At 48.2% G+C, this 18,741-nt stretch overlaps 3 protein-coding genes across 14 annotated transcripts in view; all 3 read right to left on the bottom strand.

Moving 5' to 3' along the window:
* Window positions 1-6,131, bottom strand: part of GCN1 (GCN1 activator of EIF2AK4) — a 59,505-nt gene extending 53,374 nt beyond the window's left edge. Inside the window, exons 1-2 of one of the 2 annotated variants that reach the window (XR_007406057.1) lie at window positions 6,068-6,131; window positions 474-576 (exon numbers count right to left, since the gene is read on the bottom strand). Coding sequence is in view for 1 of the 2 variants with exons in the window: in XM_025474172.3 (XP_025329957.1) it covers window positions 474-576; window positions 6,068-6,085 (121 nt within the window). In the remaining variant the exon portion in view is untranslated. The remainder of the gene's footprint in view (window positions 1-473; window positions 577-6,067) is intronic. The other variant, XM_025474172.3, reaches the window with a different exon arrangement.
* A 1,600-nt stretch (window positions 6,132-7,731) lies between these two features.
* Window positions 7,732-13,321, bottom strand: RPLP0 (ribosomal protein lateral stalk subunit P0). Of its 4 annotated transcripts, XM_049101482.1 has the most exons (9): window positions 13,174-13,196; window positions 12,800-12,901; window positions 12,616-12,653; window positions 10,992-11,167; window positions 10,792-10,879; window positions 10,526-10,672; window positions 10,231-10,416; window positions 8,320-8,460; window positions 7,732-7,964 (listed from the first exon to the last, which is right to left on the bottom strand). In XM_049101482.1, the coding sequence occupies exons 4-9, from the start codon at window positions 11,102-11,104 to the stop codon at window positions 7,803-7,805; spliced, it is 837 nt and encodes a 278-aa protein (XP_048957439.1). In that variant the 5' UTR covers window positions 11,105-11,167; window positions 12,616-12,653; window positions 12,800-12,901; window positions 13,174-13,196; the 3' UTR covers window positions 7,732-7,802. The 4 variants fall into 4 exon arrangements, with proteins under 4 accessions (XP_048957439.1, XP_025329960.1, XP_048957437.1 ...); XM_025474175.3 differs by lacking the exon at window positions 12,616-12,653 and having other exon boundaries at window positions 13,174-13,321; XM_049101480.1 differs by lacking the exon at window positions 12,616-12,653 and having other exon boundaries at window positions 13,170-13,200.
* Window positions 13,322-16,511: 3,190 nt separating this feature from the next.
* Window positions 16,512-18,741, bottom strand: part of PXN (paxillin) — a 66,560-nt gene continuing 64,330 nt past the window's right edge. For all 8 annotated transcript variants that reach the window (XM_049101475.1, XM_035706337.2, XM_025474178.3 and 5 more), the window contains one exon: window positions 16,512-18,649. In XM_049101475.1, coding sequence (XP_048957432.1) covers window positions 18,383-18,649 — 267 coding nt within the window. In that variant the 3' untranslated portion in view covers window positions 16,512-18,382. The remainder of the gene's footprint in view (window positions 18,650-18,741) is intronic.

The following is an 18,741-nucleotide window of genomic DNA, read 5'->3' on the forward strand; positions in this document are numbered from 1 at the left end:
CTAAATGGATCAACTCTGCTAAGCCAACTGTTTGTTTGTTTGTTTCTTTCTTTCTTTCTTTCTTTCTTTCTTCTTTCTTTTTCTTTGTTTCTTTCTTTCTTTTTTTTTCTTTCTTTCTTCTTTCTTTCTTTCTTTCTTTCTTTCTTTCTTTCTTTCTTTCTTTCTTTCTTTCAAGATTTTATTTATTCATGAGAGACACAGAGAGAGAGAGAGGCAGAGACACAGGCAGAGGGAGAAGCAGGCTCCCTACAGGGAGCCCAATGTGGGACTCGATCCTAGACCCTGGGATCATACCCTGAGCCAAAAGCAGATGCTCAACTGCTGAGCCACCCAGGCATCCCAAGCTAACTGTTTCAATGCGCAGGACAACAAGCAAATATGGCAAGGGAAGCAGCAGCCATGGTTCTACAGAGAGAGCACAATTTACTTTGAAATGGAATTGTCTCTTGGCCACATGGATAGAAAACAAATACCTTTTCTGGCAACACATTTCCCCAGTTCACTGAGGATTTCTCTCCGTTCCTTCACACTGGCTGTTGTCACCTTCCCCGCAAAACGTTTTAGTGTCTCGGAAACCTGTGAAGACCAAGCCCACAAAGAAAATTTCAGCAAACTACAAAACAATGAGTGTGTATGCTGGGGAAGTGGGTACAGAATTCAAGGTGGTTCTCTTTGACCCAAGGTCTCTCAACCTCCACACTACAGACATTTGGGGCTAGATAATTCTTGCTGTGAGGCTGTCTTCCTATATTGTAGGATTCTGAATGGCATTCCTGGTCTCTACCCTCTAAATGCCAGTAACAGTACTCCACTCCTCCTGCCTCAGTTGACAATCCCAACTGTCTCCAGACATTGTGAAATATCTCCTGGTGGGCAAAATCACCCCCAATTGACATGTACTACTTTAACCCAGTCAACCGGCCAATACACCTTACTCAAATTTACACAAAAAAAGGCAAGGCAGAAGGCCAAACCCTCACCACAGAAAATATCCTTCCAGAATTATGTAAAATCCAGTGAGGACCCACTATATGCCAGTGTGTTTCCTTTATTCAGCTCTTGTTAGCCTCCCACATGGGGAATATCCACATCCTGGCAGGTCATTAGCAGAACGGAAGTACAGTGGCTGAAAGATGGAGAGCAAAGAGATTGAATCCTAGCTCTGCCTCTTACCAGCTGTAGACACTCCGTCAAATTATGTCATTTCCCTAGGGCACCTGGGTGGCTCAGGAGGTTAAGCGACTTGATTTTCGCTTAGGTCATGATCTCAGGGTCTTGGTATTAGGCCCTGCACTGGACTCTGTGCTTAATGAGGAGTCCACTTAAGATTCTTTCTCTTGGGCACCTGGGTGGCTCAGTGGTTGACTGTCTGCCTTTGGTTCAGGGTGTGATCCCGGGGTCTTGGGATCAAGTCCTGCATCAGGCTCCCCACAGGGAGCTGCTTCTCCCTCTGCATCTGCCTCTCTCTGTATCTCTCATGAATAAATAAGTAAAATCTTTAAAAAAAAAAAAATTATTTCTCTGCCTCTCTCCAAGCAGGCTCTCTAATAAATAAATCTTAATATATATATATATCTCCTCTCCTTGACCATCAGTTCCCCATCTATACCATGCAGGTAATAGCACCTATCTCATAGGACAGTTAGTGGCTAAGCGAGAGAACCTATGTAGAGCATTTACTCTTCTCTTGGCACAGGTCAGCTACTAAACTAGCAACGCTCGAGCCTCTGAGGTAGGCATCAGTATCCCCACTTTACAGGTGATGAAATAGCAGATTCCCAGTCACTGCTCAGACTGGGTTGAAAGCCACAGCACCTGTATTTTTGAAACTAAGCCTGAAACCGATAGGTCTATAAACCACTGCCAACTGGCCCTTAGTTTTCAACCACCAACCATGTTAGCACAGCTGCACGGCAGGGGGGGTCACGGGGGACGGGTCGGGACAGGACAGATTTCAAATACTCCTGAAAATCTGCTCCTGAGCAATATTCCAATATTCTCTAAGCTAGAGAACAGAAAGTCATGGATACATGAGCACTAGGAGAGGCCATGGTAAGCCCCAAGTAACTAACACACTGGTGCCCTCATCTTTTTCTTCTAAGGCTATTTCAGAGACAGGCCTTATAGTAAAGTCAGATTCAAGGGTTTATAGAGAAACAAAATTATGCTAAGGTTTTTTTTTTTAATATTTAATTCCCTGATATAATTCTACCAGCAGTGAGTAAACTCATGTCAAAACTCTTTCATATAAGTGATTGTTTTAATACTGTCTTTTCTTTTTATAGTCATACATACAGATAATTAAGGAGTCAACATCATGTCAACTATACTTGAAAAAAAAAAAGTCAAAGCTGAAGAGTTCTGGAAACTCTGCCAGAAAAATCAGTCTCTTGTCTTCACTCCCCAAGGGCACCCTCTTTTACCAATTCTGGCTCATGATTTTGGGAGCTACCTCCATAATCTCTATAACTTGTCTGTGCTACTACTACTTGTTTTTCAGTTGTATTGCCTTCTATAGTAGCTCTTTCTCCAACCCCACCTCCTACCCTCCCCATTTCCCCAACATAATTCCTCAGTTTCATAATATGGGCTAGCTTACTATTCAGTGTTTACACTGTATGTAAATGGAAGGCATTTAACCACTAATTTTTTTTAAGATTTTATTTATTTATTCATGAGAGACACACACACACACACACACACAGAGGCAGAGACACAGGCAGAGGGAGAAGCAGGCTCCACGCAAGGAGCTCAATGTGGGGCTCGATCCCTGGTCTCCAGGATCACACCCTAGACTGTAGGCGGCGCCAAACCGCTGCGCCACCCGGGCTGCCCAACCACTAATTATTTTGTTAAGATTTTATTTACTTAGAGAGTACACGCATGTGCATGCACCCAAGCATGAGGAGGGACAGAGGTACAGAGAGAATCTCAAGCTGGCTCCCTGCTGAGCTTGAAGCCTGACCCTACCACTCTGAGATCATGACCCAGAGATCACGACCCGAGCCAAAAATCAGGAATCTGACACCCAACGGAACCCAGGCGCCCCACTTGACCTCCATTTAATACATTATGTTTACTATCCTACACAGCTTTATTAACCCTGGAGTTAATAAATGCACTTTTCCATCTGCCCTCAGTTTGCTTTATCTGTTCTAATTTGCACTTTGATCCCAAACTTTTTACCACTTGTACATTTGGGCAGACCAGGTATTCTACCAAATTCCAGCTTCCTAAAGAAGTCTCTCCCAGAACTTGATGACCTGGCCCGATTTGGTAGGTGACCCTCTATAGCTGCAACACAGTGTATCACCCTAAAAATGTACTTTTTCTTGTGTTTAGATGGAGCACGTTCTCCATTTTGTGAAGTCCTTGCAAATCTGAAAATGTTCTAGCTTCACATTTAAGTTTGTTTGGATACAGAATATTAGGTTGAAATCATTTTCCCTCACACTACTGGAGACATTCTCACTGAGCTCCAGCTTTTAGTGTTACAAAGTTCAATGCTGTTAATTTTTTTTTAATATTTTATTTATTTGAGTGAGAGAGAGAGAGAGAGAGAGAGGCAGGCAGAGGGAGAGGGAGAAGCAGGCTCCCTGCTAGAAGCCTGACTCCAGGCTCAATCCCAAGACCCTGGGACCGTGACCTGAGCCGAAGGCAGGCCCTTAACCAGCTGAGCCACCCAGGCACCCCTGCCATGCTGATTTTTGATTCTTTGTCTAAGACCTGACTTTTGCCCTGCAAAGTTCTAGGATCTTCTCTTTGTGTCCAAGGTTCTAAAACTTCACACAGGGCACCTATGTGGCTCAGTTTTTTGGGCATCTGCTTCGGCTCAGGTCATGACCTCCAGGTCCTGGGATTGAGCCCCATGTCTGGCTTTCTGCTCAGTGGGGAGTCTGCTTCTCCCTTTCCCTCTGTCCTCATCACCCCCACCCAGCTCGTGTTCTCTCTCAAATAAATAAAATCTTTTTTAAAAATTAAAAAATAAAATTTCACACTAATGTGCTTTGTTGTGAGTCTATCTTCATCCACTGTGCTGAGTATTTGTGATCTGGAAACACACCCTCCAGTTGAGGACAAGTTTCCTGAATTACTCTGCAGATGATTTCCTTGGATATTGGACCTCCTACACTAGTCCTCACAGTGATCCTGTTTTACACTTTCCAGAGAGAAAAGTTCAGGCTTTTGCCAAGGTGGAGAAAGACAGCCAGCGGGGATCTGACTGCATCAGAAAAGGGCTTTCCACCAATCTCCTAAATTAGCCCCGCCCAGTCACCCTCACTTCCAGAGGGTAGCTGATCCCCCCAGCTCCCATCTGTCAGAGATTCTGCCATGTGAACCAGCTGGCTTCTCACCTTTCCCAACCGCTGGCTTAGGATTCATTTTCCTTAGGTCTGCTAAATCCTTCCCAGTCATCCCTTTCTAGTTTCCAAAAGTTTGCTGCTGTTGTCTGCTCTCTACTCTCCCAATCTCTGTGGGAATCCTTTTAAAAACCTTTTATTACTTTTAGTGAGGGTTGAGGAGACAGCAAAAATAGATGCATGAATACAACCCACTCTCTACCTAGAATTCCCACAGAGCTGCCTTTCCTGGATAATATTAAATTCTTGGCTATAGTTTCTCTCAAAAAGTTGAAAGAACTTTTTAGGTTCAGGGCTCTTCTTTCTCTTCATCAGAAAATGAATTGAGACCCCGTCAGAAAACTAAAGAAATGCATACCATGATCTTTCAGAGAAGTCTTTTGTTGGTGTGACCAGATGCAAACAGCTTTAAAGTTCACGTTTCTCTCTAGAGTGGCACTGTCCAACTCTGTGATGATGCAAATTGTTCTTTTGCACTGTCCAGTACAGTGGCTACCAGCCACATGTGGCTATCCACATGCTGAAAAGTGGCTAGTGCAACTGAAGAACTAAATTTTTCATTTCATTTACTTTTCACTAACTAGCCATTTAATACCCACATGGCTAGTGGCTACCATCCTGAATAACACAGCTCTAGAGAAAGGTTTCTGCACTTGAGTATTAATGTTAAACATTATGTGTCCCCCTAACTCCTTCCAAAATACCCAACAGACTAAGCTTTTCTTTCCAGGATTCAGTATACCTGAACTGAAACAAATTACCAGCTCCTTGCACAGGAAGTTCTCAAATACACAACTTCCCAATGTTCCTTAAGTGCTCACTCTCCGGCCTCAGAACCTCCCCATCAAAATCAAATTTAGTCTCTTCTCCCTGTTGATCCAAGGAAGCCAAGCTGACCCTTAGACACCGGTTCCTTTTTCCATATGATTGTCTTTTCACTCTAAAACACTCACAACTACAAGCAAGGCTAAGGTGGAGGAAAAAGTTTTTCCCCAAATATTTTCCTGAATTACAAGGAGTGATAACACTCGAGGGTCATAAGGCCCTTCGAAGGTAGTAAAGCTTCTTTTATTTTTAAGCAGGCTTTAATAACAACCAGCAACGTATAAAGTGCCCTACTTTATCTCCCTGAATCCTCACAGCAAACCTCTACCGTAGGTACTACCTTAGCCCCATTTTATAGACGGAAAGAGGCTTGGCGGGACTAAGTAACTTGCCCGGCATCTCGTGGAAATCAACGAGCTGAGACTCAAACTCGGCTCTGTAGAAATCCAAAGGCTGTGCTCTAAGTCTCTGCACATAGCCGGTACTACAGAAACCTCTGCTGAACGTAAAGTTTAAGGAAAAGTCGGTGTTGGCCGGGGCTTCGCTGCCGGGGGACTCGGGGAAACGCAGCAGAGACTCGTAAAGGCGAACTTCTGCAACTCCAGGGTGAGGGAGGGCCCCGCCGGGCGCCGCTGCGGAAGCCGCGGCCGGAGTCCCGGACTCCTCCAGCCCGGGGACGGTCTGCGCCGCGCGGGCCGGGCCGGACCAAGACCCGCGAGGAGCCCGGCCGACGCGGCCCCAGGGTCGCCCCCTCCGCAGCCACTGACCCCCGCCCCCCCGGCCCCTCCCGCCCCTAGGCCAGCGGCAGGAGCGGTCTGGCTCGGCGGCCGCCGTCCACACCCAGTCGCTGGCCGCGTTGGCCCCGCAGCCGCCCGCCTCACCTGCGTGTCCGCCGCCATCCTGCCGGCGCTGACTCCGGAACCGCTTCCGGAGCGCTTCCGGGTCACAGCGCGGGCCCACGCGGCAGGGCGAGGCCGGGAGCCCGCTGGGGACGGGCCTGGCGCCCCCGGGCGGGACGGCGGCCGCGGCAGCCCCGCGGGGAGGCGGGCAGCGGGATCGGGTGCCTGGGCCGGCGCTGGGAACGGTCGAGGCCCCCCTCCCCGGGGCCCCCTCCTCAGCTCGGGGGCCCCTCTCAGCCTGGCGTCGTGGGGGACGAAGGTCTTTGAGAATTTGTAATGCGGGGAGACCGCCCCGTAGCCTCCGACCCGCCTTCCCGGACTCCCCCACGTGGACCTGTACTGAGTGAAGACCACATCCTTTAGAGCAGAGTTTTAGATGGCAGAACTGACCCAGTAAAAGGGACACCTCCATCTACCATCTTCTCCCGAGCTGGTAACCCAGGGGTGGACGACCCAGCAGCTAGGGACCAAGGGGCGGTCTGGCTGCCAGCGGAGGATCCGGATGAAGAGGGGCCTGTCCAGGCAGAAGCCTGCCGGGCTGGGGAGTTGAAGGCAAGGCCATAGAGTGGGAGGCGGACATTGGGAAAGGGCCTCACCGTCCACAGGGCACGGTCTGAATTTTCAGTGTATGGATGGGCCAACTACATACTAATGTAGGGAAGGGGGTCTGGGGATCCCTGGGTGGCGCCGCGGTTTGGCGCCTGCCTTTGGCCCAGGGCGCGATCTTGGAGACCCAGGATCGAATCCCACGTCGGGCTCCCGGTGCATGGAGCCTGCTTCTCCCTCTGCCTCTCTCTGTGTGACTATCATAAATTAAAAAAGAAAAAAAAAAAAGAAATGATAGGTTAGGGACCCCTGAGGACCCCTGGGTGGCTCAGCGGTTTGGCATCTGCCTTCGGCCCAGAGCACGGTTCTGGAGTCCCAGGATGGAGTCCCGCGTCGGGCTCCCTGCATGGAGCCTGCTTCTCCCTCTGCCTGTGTCTCTGCCTCTCTCTCTCATAAATAGATGAATAAAATCTTAAAAAAAAAAAAAAAAGGGAAGGGGGTCTGCACAGCTTAGCTCTTGGCCCTCTTAGCAGTGGCCTCCAAACCATAGTCAGAAACCCAGTTACAACAAATACCTTTACATCAGGACCCAGGTACATATTTCTAATCAGAAGGAAAACACCTACCCATGCAGCAATCACGTTTTATCTTAGTCACCACCTCTCAAGAATTGGATCTCCATGGTTAGATAATGCACTGGCATCATCTCAACGGACACTACACCTACTCAAAAGTATCTTAGAGGGACGTAGGCTAGTAGCCGGATGGCCATGGAAATAAGAAATCTGGTATCATAGAAAGAGTTAGGGGCACTGGCTGCTCTGTCAGTGGAGCATGCACCTCTTAATCTCTGGGTTGTGAGTTTGATCTGAGTTGGGATTAAGAGATTAAAAATAAAATCCTTAGAAAATAGTTAAAGCTGGGTGGTACTGAATGCTGGGAAAGCAGCACCTCACTTAATTACAAAAAGAACACTGGAAAGAAAAAAAAAAGGAAAGAAACATCCACTTCAAATAAAGCTCTACTGCTCTACCATGGCTCTAATGTCTAGTATACAGCACTGTAAACCTCAACAAGTACAAAATGAAAAGTTCAGAGACTTTTAAGAGAAGTAAGCCTTTATTTCCTTGTTTCACAAATAAACTTGGCTGAATTGGTTGCTTTTTGGTGATTAGTCAAAGAGACCAAATCCCATATCCTCGTCCGATTCCTCCGACTCTTCCTTTGCTTCAACCTTGGCTGGGGCTGCGGCAGCAGCAGGTGCAGCAGTGGTGGCAGCAGCCACAGGAGCAGCAGCCACAAATGCAGATGGATCAGCCAAGAAGGCCTTGACCTGAAGCAAGCAGAAAAGTTCATGATCAAAATGGTCACCCACAACCCCTACTAACCACAACCCCTCAGCTCTAGCTCAATGGCCAACAACTTCTAAGCCACTGAAGCCTTCCCCAGAAATGATCAGGCAAGACAGCTTGAGTATGGCCTGGTAAGTCTTAAGCCCCACTCTTATCCATCAACTAACCTCTTCCAGTCTCCTGTCATTTTTAAAGTCCAGGACACACCTCCCTGCTCCCAGCTTAAGTATACTCTTAAAAACGTATCTGCTTTGTAAAATACGATTAAAGCACAACTCCACACACTGCCATCCATTTATCCCATTTAAGGCCACTGTGGTCCTAGTGGGTTTTTACCTTTTCAGCAAGTGGAAAGGTGTAATCAGTTTCCACAGACAAAGCCAGGACCCGCTTGTATCCATTGATGATAGAATGGGGCACTGATGCAACAGTCGGGTAACCTATCTGCAGACATACGCTGGCAACGTTGCGGACACCCTAGAGAGAGGAAGAAATTACATTTCATTTTTAAAAAAAAATTTTTAAAGACTATTTATTAAAGAGAAGACACAGAGAGAGAGAGAGAGAGAGAGAGAGAGACGGAGACACAGAGGGAGAAGCAGGTTCCATGCAGGGAGCCCAATGTGGGACTCGATCCCAGGTCTCCAGGATCAGGCCCTGGGCTGAAGGTGGCGCTAAACCGCTTAGCCACCTGGGCCGCCCAGAAATTACATTTCAATTGAGGTATCTATCTTACAGACAAGACCGTGAAGCTCAAGCAAAGTTCAACAGCAGATAAGACTTCAAGACTGACTTGCTGTGTCTCACACCAAATGCTCCTGGCAAGGCAATTCAGACCCAGTAATTCATAAACATTTTTTGCCCTTACTCTAAACAGGAGTATTTCATACACCACAATGATGGCATTTACTTCAACAGTCCCCATTCTGTCATCATTCAGTTCCATGAGAAAAAAAAAGTTAAGCTAATTCCGATGAGAATTTCATCCACCATGAAATTTCCAAAAACAGCAGTATACATAACTGCAAATTTTTCATTTGTCCAAGAAAAGGAATTACATCTTTCATCACCTTACTTATCCATTTAAAAAATTTTTAATGGGGATCCCTGGGTGGCGCAGCGGTTTGGCGCCTGCCTTTGGCCCAGGGCGCGATCCTGGAGACCCGGGATCGAGTCCCACATCAGGCTCCTGGTGCATGGAGCCTGCTTCTCCCTCTGCCTGTGTCTCTGCGCCTCTCTCTCTCTGTGACTATCATAAATAAATAAAAAATTAAAAAAAAAAATTTTAATGCCGATGCCTGGGTGGCTCAGCAGTTGAGCGTCTGCCTTCAGCTCAGGATATGATCTCAGTTCTGGGATCGAGTCCCGCATCGGGATCCTGTATGGAGGCTGTTTCTCCTCCAGCTGCCTATGTCTCTGCCTCTCTGTCTCTCATTAATAAACAAAACCTTAAAAAAATTTTAATGGTAAAATTTTTTTTTTATTTTAAAGATTTATTTATTTACTCATGAAGACAGAGAAAGAGGCACAGACACAAGCAGAGGGAGAAGCAGGCTCCCTACAGGGAGCCCAATTCGGGACTCAATCCCGGATCCCGGGATCACGCCCTGAGCTGAAGGCGGACTCTCAACCGCTGAGCCATCCAGGTGTCCCTAATGGCAAAATCTAAGCAAACTAATCTCAGATAAAGTCAGTTCTCCCCAGAGTGCTTGGCAACAACATTTATGTATCACACAGTCCTCACTTTTCTTTCTTCTTTACCTCAGGATACTACTCAAAAATTCCATGTTTTATTGCAGTCGCTAGAATAACAACGGCCCTCACTTCGTGCCCAGAGCTGCTAGAAAGCTTTCTATTCGTTATTTCTTTAAATCCGGGACGCCTGGGTGGCTCAGTGATTGAGCATCTGCCTTTGGCTCAGGGTGTGATCCTGGGATCATGGATGAGTCCCACACTGGGCTCCCTATGGGGAACCTGTTTCTCCCACTGCCTATTTCCCTGCCTAGGTCTCTCAGGAATAAATAAATCTTTTAAAAAAAAAAAAAAACAACAAACGAAACTCTTTAAAACTTCAACAACCTTATATTATTTTTATATTATTGCTGTTCTACAGATGAGGTAACTAAACAGATTAAATAACCATCTTGATTATGCGGCTGATTTCAGCTGCACAGCCGGAATCCAGTCTGAAGCTAGCCATACTCTCAACCATTAATGTACCAAGGGCCTGAAATGGACAGCTTGTACCTCCAAGAAGCGAGAATGCAGAGTTTCCTCTGTGATGTCAAGCACTTCAGGGTTGTAGATGCTGCCATTATCAAACACCTGCTGGATGATCAGCCCAAAGGAGAAGGGGGAGATGTTCAGCATGTTGAGCAGTGTGGCTTCGCTGGCTCCCACTTTGTCTCCGGTCTTAATCAGCTGCACATCACTCTGAAGAACAAGTAACAGTGGGCGGTCAACACCTGAACAGCCAGCAGGTCCACAGCAACCAAGCCCCCACCACTTGCCTGGCTAGCACTGGCCAGCCAAGTCCACTCACCAAGATTTCAATGGTGCCCCTAGAGATCTTAGTGGTAATGCCTAAAGCCTGGAAGAAAGAGGTCTTCTCGGGCCCCAGACCTGTGTTCTGGGCTGGCACAGTGACTTCACATGGAGCTATGGCACCAGCACGGGCAGCAGCAGGAACCTGAAGGGAAACAATATTAATTAGTCTCCTCTCCACAAATACAAGCTGAAAATGGTCAATTTTCCTTGTAAGAAGCAAAATTAATTACGAGACTCTAGCCAACCTGATTATCTTCTTACCTTATTGGCCAGCAGCATGTCCCTGATCTCAGTGAGGTCCTCCTTGGTGAATACAAAGCCCACATTCCCCCGGATATGAGGCAACAGTCTGCAAAGAAAGTTTGCAAGAGAGTGTCACCATTCAGTACTGATTCTTCTCTGGGAAAGGGGAGAAGGGTACCGAGAAAGGAGGACAAAGATGCCCAGGAGAATGAACTGACTTCTCCAGGGCTGGGTTGTTCTCCAGATGCCCTCGGATGGCCTTGCGCATCATGGTGTTCTTGCCCATCAGCACGACAGCCTTCCCGCGGAGGGACATGCGGATCTGCTGCATCTGCTTTGAACCCACATTGTCTGCTCCCACAATGAAGCATTTTGGATAATCATCCAAAAGTTGCTACAAAGACAAGCCAGAAACAATGTTTAGCAGGAGGAAAGAGAAACATCAAGAAAAACCAAACCCCATAATCACCGGCTTCCATCTCACTCCCTTCCTTCTAGGCTTTTTAAGTGACTCAGAAATTGGGACAAGTCCTCCCACTGGGAGCTATGAGTTGTAAAACTGTCAAATTTATCAAAGATTTGTACACTGAGTACGAATAGTGAAAATGAAGTTTCTAATTCAATCCCCCAATTTTTTTTTTTTTATCGTAACATTCATTTTTGCGGCACCTGCATGGCTCAGTTAAGCGTCTGCCTTTGCCTCAGGTCATGATCCCAGGGTCCCTGCATTGGGCTTCCTGTTCATGCTCTCTCACTCACCCTCAAATTTTTTTTAGACTTTATTTATTCATGAGAGAGAAACAGGCAGAGACAGAAGCAGAGGGAGCAGCAGCCTCCATGCATGAAGCCCGATGTGGGACTGGATCCCGGGATCTCACTCTGAGCCAAAAGGGCGAGATCCTGGGATCTCAAGATAATCTTCCCCAATTTTTAGGGATTCATTAAATGGCTGCATCAACAACAACAACAACAAAAAAGCCATTCCAAAAAAGGTAGGCTTACTGCAATAAACAAATACCAATAAAACAAACAACAAAACGCTACCTGCAGGATCTAGATTGTGGATATGGGACTACTGGACAATTCTTTTAAGTTTTCTGTGTCTGAAAACTTTCATGATAAATAGGGTAGAAGAGACTAAGCTCCACAAGGCAGCCTAATGCCTGCAAAACAGGATGGTCTGCATTTCTGGGCAGGGAGGATTCCCCCACCCTCAAGACCATCCGTGAAAACACATTAACGGGATTTTTTTTTTTTTTTTTTTTAAGATTTGAGGATCCCTGGGTGGTGCAGCAGTTTGGCGCCTGCCTTTGGCCCAGGGCGGGATCCTGGAGACCCGGGACCGAATCCCACGTCGGGCTCCCGGTGCATGGAGCCTGCTTCTCCCTCTGCCTATGTCGCTGCCTCTCTCTCTCTCTCTCTCTCTAGGACTATGATAAATTAAATAAATAAATAAATAAATAAATAAATAAATAAATAAATAAATAGGATTTGAGAAAAAGGTGCACTCAGGAGCAGGGAGGGGCTGAGGGCCAAGCAAACCCCCCACTGAGCAGGGAGCCCCAAGCTGGGCTAGTACCCAGGACCCTGGGATCATGATCCCAGCGGAAGAAGGCAGATGCTTAACTGTCTGAGCCACCCAAGTACCCATGAGGTGTTTGGTATCGTGATAAGACCTAATATGCAACAAGTTACCACTTTATAATGAGTCACTCATTGGCTCAGGCGTTCCCAAAACGGGGGCAGAGGAGCATTTAGTATAAATGCTATTTGGAAGCCAGACAGACCAGAGTATGAATGCTGTCATCTTAGGAGCCACTCAACCTGCCTGAGCCCATTTACCTGCAACAAGGAGGGGAGGAGGCGCAGATCTCCGCACACTGCGAAAATTAAACGAGATTTGCCTAAAATGGTCATTTAGTAGCCGGTACCCAGGAGATGCTCAACACCCGACAGCTCACGGTCCCTGTCAGTGCCCAGGGCCCAAGCAGCAAAACGGGTTACCGCGACCCATCTCCGCACTTACGATGATCTTAAGGAAGTAGTTGGATTTCCAGGTCGCCCTGTCTTCCCTGGGCATCACGGCGGTGCGTCAGGGATTGCCACGCAGGGTTTAAAGACGATGTCACTGCGGGGAGAGAGGGAGCTCAGACAGCCCTCGACACCCGTCACCTCGGCCCCACCGGGCTCCAAGCCCGAGGCCTATGCGGGGCGGGCCACACGTGAGCGCGCGCCCGCCCGCCCGGCTCGGGGTTGCCGCCGCCGCCACTCGGGGAGCGCAAGCCCCCGCCGAGGCCCCAGGCCCAAGAGCCCTGGGCCCGGCCCCTCCCGTGATCTCACAAAGAGCCCCCCCATCTCCCCGCGGCCCGGGCCCGGACCGACGGCAGCGGCCACACGAACCTCCCACGAGGACGCCTGGAGAGAGGAGGGCCGCGCGCCGGCGCACACCTTTTATATGTGAGCCGAGCGGCCAATCAAAAGACCCAGACCGTCTCCCCACCCCTTAGCTGGCGCCGACGTCTGCCTGGTGTCGCCACCCTGAGGTCGGCAGCCATTGGACGATGGTGCTGCCACTCTAGACAACGGGAAGCCGCCTTTAAACCAAGCGGTTAAGGAAGACGCTGTTTCCTGTTGGAGGAGCCGGCTCCAAGCTGCTGCCCTCTGCTGGGCTGGAGGTGCTCGGGTGCAAGGGCTAGAGCTCGCGAGCTGAGCGCTGTTTCCGCCTGCCCCCTGGCCAAACCGCAAACTGAAAAGAATACTATGTGGAACTGAGGAATAATTGCACATGCTTTTTAGAAACAGCATGGTCTCTTGTCTACTTGACAATTTGTTCTTCTCCCTACCAAAACGGAGGAACCCTTTAAAACCTAAGTCACGGGCCGCCCGGGTGGCTCAGCGGTTTAGCGCCTGCCTTGGGCCCAGGGCGTGACCCTGGAGACCTGGGATCGAGTCCCACGTCGGGCTCCCTGCATGGAGCCTGCTCCTCCCTCTGCCTGTGTCTCTGCCTCTCTCTCTGTCTCCCATGAATAAATAAATTATTTAACAACAACAACAACAATAATAACAACAACAAAAAAAAGCCAAGTCAGGGGCACCTGGGTAGCTCAGTCGGTTAAGTGCTTTAGGCTCTAGTCATGATCCTGGGGTCCTGGGATCCAGCTGCGCATGGAGCTCCCTGCTCAGCGGGGAGCCTGCTTCTGCCGCTCCTTCCTGTTTCTGCTCTCTAATAAATAAATAAAATCTTTACAAAATAAATAAAACCTAAGTCAGATCATTACCTCATCTGCTCAAAATTCCTCAAAGGTTTCCCATTTCCTCAGTATAAAAGCCTAAAACGTAAACTGCGTACGATCTGCTCTGGACCTCCCCCTCTGTAATCTCGACTCTTTTCCTCCTGACTCATTCCCTTCCAGCCTGTCGAGGCTCTTTGCGTTTTTCCAAAGCATGCTCCCACTTGAGGGGTCTTGCACTAGCTAGTGCCTCTTCCTGGAAGGCTTGCTGACATTCATAAAAGTAACTCAACTTCATCAAGTCTTGGCTCAAATATCATGTGTTCAAAGGAGCCCTACCCTAATTGCCCTGTTTAAAATTACCCAAAAAATCCACTACCACTCCTCCCTTAACTCTGCTCTATTTTTAAGGTAGCACTTACACCTTTTTCTTCTTTTTTTTTAGCACTTACATCTTGTAACAGTGTATAATTTACTATGTTGTTAGTTGTCTGTCTCTCACTGCGGGAATGCAGGCTTCCCAAAGCAGAGCCATTTGTCTTGTGCCTGGCACATAGCAGGCATATAACAAATATTTATTGAGTGAATGAATGCAAGGTTTGCAGTCAGAAGACCTAGATCCTTCTTCTACCACTTGCTAACTGTGTAACTGTGTCCATCCTAGGAAGCGATTGATTGATTTTTAAGATTTTATTTATTTATTTATTCATGAGAGACACACAGAGAGAGGCAGAGACAAGCAGCCTCCTCACAGGGAGCCTGATGCAGGACAATCCTTGGACTGGGATCACTCCCTGAGCCAAAGGCAGACACTCAACCACCAAGCCACTCAGGTGTCCCTTAGGAAGTAATTTCATCTTGCTGACCCTCCGTTTCCCTTTCCTTAACTGTAAAAATGGGAGTAATGAAGTATCCCCATTCTAGAGTTGCTATGAGGATTAAATGAGATATGTGTTAAGACTTAATATAGTCCCTGGAATGTAGGCAGAAATCACTAAATTCTTGTTTCTTTTATTATACATTCATTCAACACTTATTTGAATATTTGTGCTATATCTATATATCTATATCTATATGTTTTTTTGGTAATGATTGAGGTAGATTCTAGGCCTGAAGGAGTGTTTCTATCTTCACCCTTTCAAGTTAGAAATTTCTGTGTTTTTCAAAGCTTCTGATGTTGCTTCTGGTGACCAGCTGTTTAGAGAACTGTTAGAGTCAATTACTGCTAAGATCTTTTTTTTTTAAGATCTCTTTTTAATGACAATATATTACTGCATGCTCAGCATTGCACTAAGTACTTTGTCCACATTACTGCTGTGAATCCTTGCAACAATTCCCTGAGGAGGTACAGTATTAGCATTTCCGTTCATCAATGATAAAATTCACAGAGAGGTTAAACAACTTGCTCAAGCCCCAATAAACACTGACTTGGGAAATGAAATCTAGGAGCAAGTTCAAAGCCCATGGGCTTCATGATGCTATACATTGCCTTCTAAATTCTGAGGCTGTCTCTCCCTAAATGCCCTTTTTCAACTATATACATACTCACATGGTACCTTTCCAAGGACATCCTGGCTCTCATGATATAAATATCTCTAATTGTAGTACATCAATATAATGGAACATCATGAAGCCATTAAAAAATGATGCAGGTCTCTATTTATTGACATGGGAAAATACTCACAAAGTACAGTTGAGTGAAAAAGCAAATTACAGTGAAACATGCCATATCCATTTCTATAAATAAAATGAATTCAACATGGTCCAGAAGAATAAACCATCAGCACTTTCAGTGATGGTCGAAGGTACTTTCCACTTGAGTGCACCGTGAAATGGCCAAGATTCCAACTAAAATTCAACATGCTGCTTTTGGAAAACCATTCTAGAGAACGGAGAAATTATGAAGCATCTCAAAGGGGAACAATGCTATCCAGGAAGCTCCTGAGGCTCAGGACTATAGCATGCAAATATGGATACGACCACCAGGGGGCAGAAAAGACCCACCCTCAAATGTAAATTTGCCAACTTCCGCTGGGAAGGTTCCACACCCAAGGTGTAGTGCCAGCACGTGGGGTGGGGGGTGTCTGGCCAAAGCAGGAACACAGGCAGAGGCAAGCCCCGGGTTCACATCCTGCCTCTGTGCTCACTCAGGACCGTTTTGTGCATGTCAGTTCTCTTCTCTGAACCTCTTTCCGGAGCTGTAAATAAGGGTGAGGCCACCCACAGGCCCACCTGAGGGTGCCCTCAGCAAGTCTACAAGCAAAGCACTAGGGCAGGGCCTGAGCCACACAAGGCCCAACAACACTGTTCCCCCTGCTTTTCCTCACCAGCTGCTGGAGAAATGCAAAGCTCACACAGGAATCCCATCCCCCAGGGCTGTCTGCCTCAAAGAAGGGAACATCACTGAGTTACCTTCAATATGGTCCCCCTGAGTCTGGGGAGGGTTTGGTCTCTCTTCTGGTACTAAGTTGCTACCTCAGACTGCCAAGAAAAGGAACTAGGCATGGGTGAAAATAATGGCAAACTTTATTGGCATAAATCACAGGAATTGACATGGGGAAAAGCCAGGTTAGAAGTTTACAGAGAAAAAAATAAAATCAAATCAAATAACCATTGACCCAGAGGGTGGACCCCAGACACCCCAGTCCCCCTAGGGGAGGGGCCTGGGGCAGGTCACTGTAAACAGAGCAATAAGGCTTATGGGTGGAGTGGAGTTATCAGACCTTTGGAGGGGCCTGGCTGACCTCCTCAGACCGGGGCTGCTTCCAGTCCTGCCTCAAAGGAGGGGACCCTCTTCTGAGACCCCCACATGCTCAGCCTCTGCTGTGAAGCTAGTGAAGTGGTCTGGACCTTCCTCACTTTAGACCCCACGGGGGCCCCTTTCTGCTGACTCAGAAGCCCAGGCCTACCTGTTCCTGTTTCATCCTTGAGGGACAGAGCTCTGGGGGCTTCCTGCTACTTTAGCAGGATCCTGTCCCGCTGCCCAGAGTCCTATCGGGCTCTGTTGCCACATCCTGGGCCCTTTCCCCTAGACCTCCAGTCTCCAGGGAGGGCAGGAAATTTGGGGAAACGGTGGGCCCAGTGGAACCAACAAAACTAATGGTCAAAACAACACACCAGCTTTCTTGACAAGGCAGAAAAGCGGCGTGGAGGCCAAGAATGTTCAATGGGTTCTCTTGTTGCCAAAAAGTTCACAGGGGAGCAAGGCTCCTGATGCCTTACTCGGGCAGGAATCAGCACCCCTAAAGTATACTTTCCCCTTTTCCTCCCTCAGGAACAGGACAGATGAGGTTCAGAGTTCTAGGCCCCAAAGGGCAAGACATCCTGAGGCCAGTGTCATTAAGAGCTTGCTGGCCCAGGTAGTATCCAGGAAGGGGTTTTAAAATACAGCAGTTTATAAAACAGTCCTGGTGAGCTGTGAAGTTAAGGAAGGGGAGTCAGAAAGCTGCTCCCAATTCACCTGCTTGTGCTAAGAAAAAATAAAATACAAATTGCTTCCCCACCCCAAGCCCTCAGTACAAGGCAAACCCCATACCACAGCCATCATCACCAACAGGACCAGTGGCCATGGATGAGAAGAGTATAAAAAGGGACAGCTTTAAAATCTCTTCAAAATCATTTTGTATAGAGAAGTAAAAGCAACTCAGACAATATGAATTCAAACCTCAGTGTAGAAATCTATCAAAGTCGATACAGTGTCCAGGCACGGGGTGAAACTCCCCACCTCACACCACCCCAGAGATAGAGGAAGTGACTATAAAACATTATTGCTGGAGAGAGGCCTTTCTCAGTAGAACCAGAGCAGTTGTGGGGGTTTGGGGGGCAGCTGCCCAGGCCTGGGGAGACTGGAAGGGCAAGAGGAGCCCGAGAAACCCTCTGCGGCCCCTCGAACACTTCCACCCTTGGACAGATGGATTTATGCTGGCATTGTCTGAAGGGAGTGGGTATCCCCCATTACTCTCAGGACAAGGATAATTAGGTTGGGACTGGGTGGGGGAGAAGGATAAAAAAAGACCCCATCTGACCCTGCCTGCCCTTCCCCTGGCTCCACTGCCAAAATATGAGTAAGAGATGGCTCCAGTGTGGGGTGCTGGCCTGGCCAGGCGGGTGCAAGGGGACAGACGCAGTGGAGGCTGGGGCCCTCCAGCCTCCACCTCCAGGGAGGATGAAGAGCTGACAGCCTGGGGAGGGCTGCAGGAGAACAAAGGCCCAGAGGCTCCGGCAGGGGAAAGAAGAGCAGGCCCTCTTGCCATCCTGCACCAGCCAAAGACATGCGTTCCAGTTGCAATTGGGTTTGTCCCTTCACCCCTGGGCAAGGCCTCTGGGTCACAGTAGCAGTTGGGGAGGCTGGGCCAGGGCAGGGGGGCCATGGAGGGTGCCTAGCAAAAGAGTTTGAGGAAGCAGTTCTGACAGTAAGGCTTGTCGTTCTGCTCCTTGAAGGTGCCCTTGTTGAGCTGCTTGAGGCAGAAGGCACAGACGAAGTGCTCCGGGTGGAACTTCTTGGCCATGGCGGTGATGCAGCGGCCCGTGATGGGTTTCTGGCAGCCAGAGCAGAGTGAGCCTCGCCGCTCATGATAGTGCACCTCACAGTAGGGCTGCCCATCGTGCTCGAAGAAGCTGCCATTGACGAAGGGCGTGAAGCACTCCTGCCAGGCAGAAGGGGGTGAAGGGGGCTCAGGCCGGGGCTAGGGGCTGAGGCCTCTGCCACTGGGATGGGCAGAAGACAGTCATGGTCATG

This window comes from Canis lupus, chromosome 26 (assembly GCF_003254725.2).
Source record: "Canis lupus dingo isolate Sandy chromosome 26, ASM325472v2, whole genome shotgun sequence".
NCBI lineage: Eukaryota > Metazoa > Chordata > Mammalia > Carnivora > Canidae > Canis > Canis lupus.

Bases quoted from the DNA above. Each gene is read 5' to 3' on its own strand.
- RPLP0 (XM_025474175.3), bottom strand. From the start codon at position 12,853: ATGCCCAGGGAAGACAGGGCGACCTGGAAATCCAACTACTTCCTTAAG. The intron at 10,673-10,791 runs GTAAGAAGATAA...GTTTCCCTTCAG, and splicing joins ACATGCTGCTGGCCAATAAG to GTTCCTGCTGCTGCCCGTGC. The intron at 7,965-8,319 runs GTAAAAACCCAC...TGCTTGCTTCAG, and splicing joins CCTTTCCACTTGCTGAAAAG to GTCAAGGCCTTCTTGGCTGA.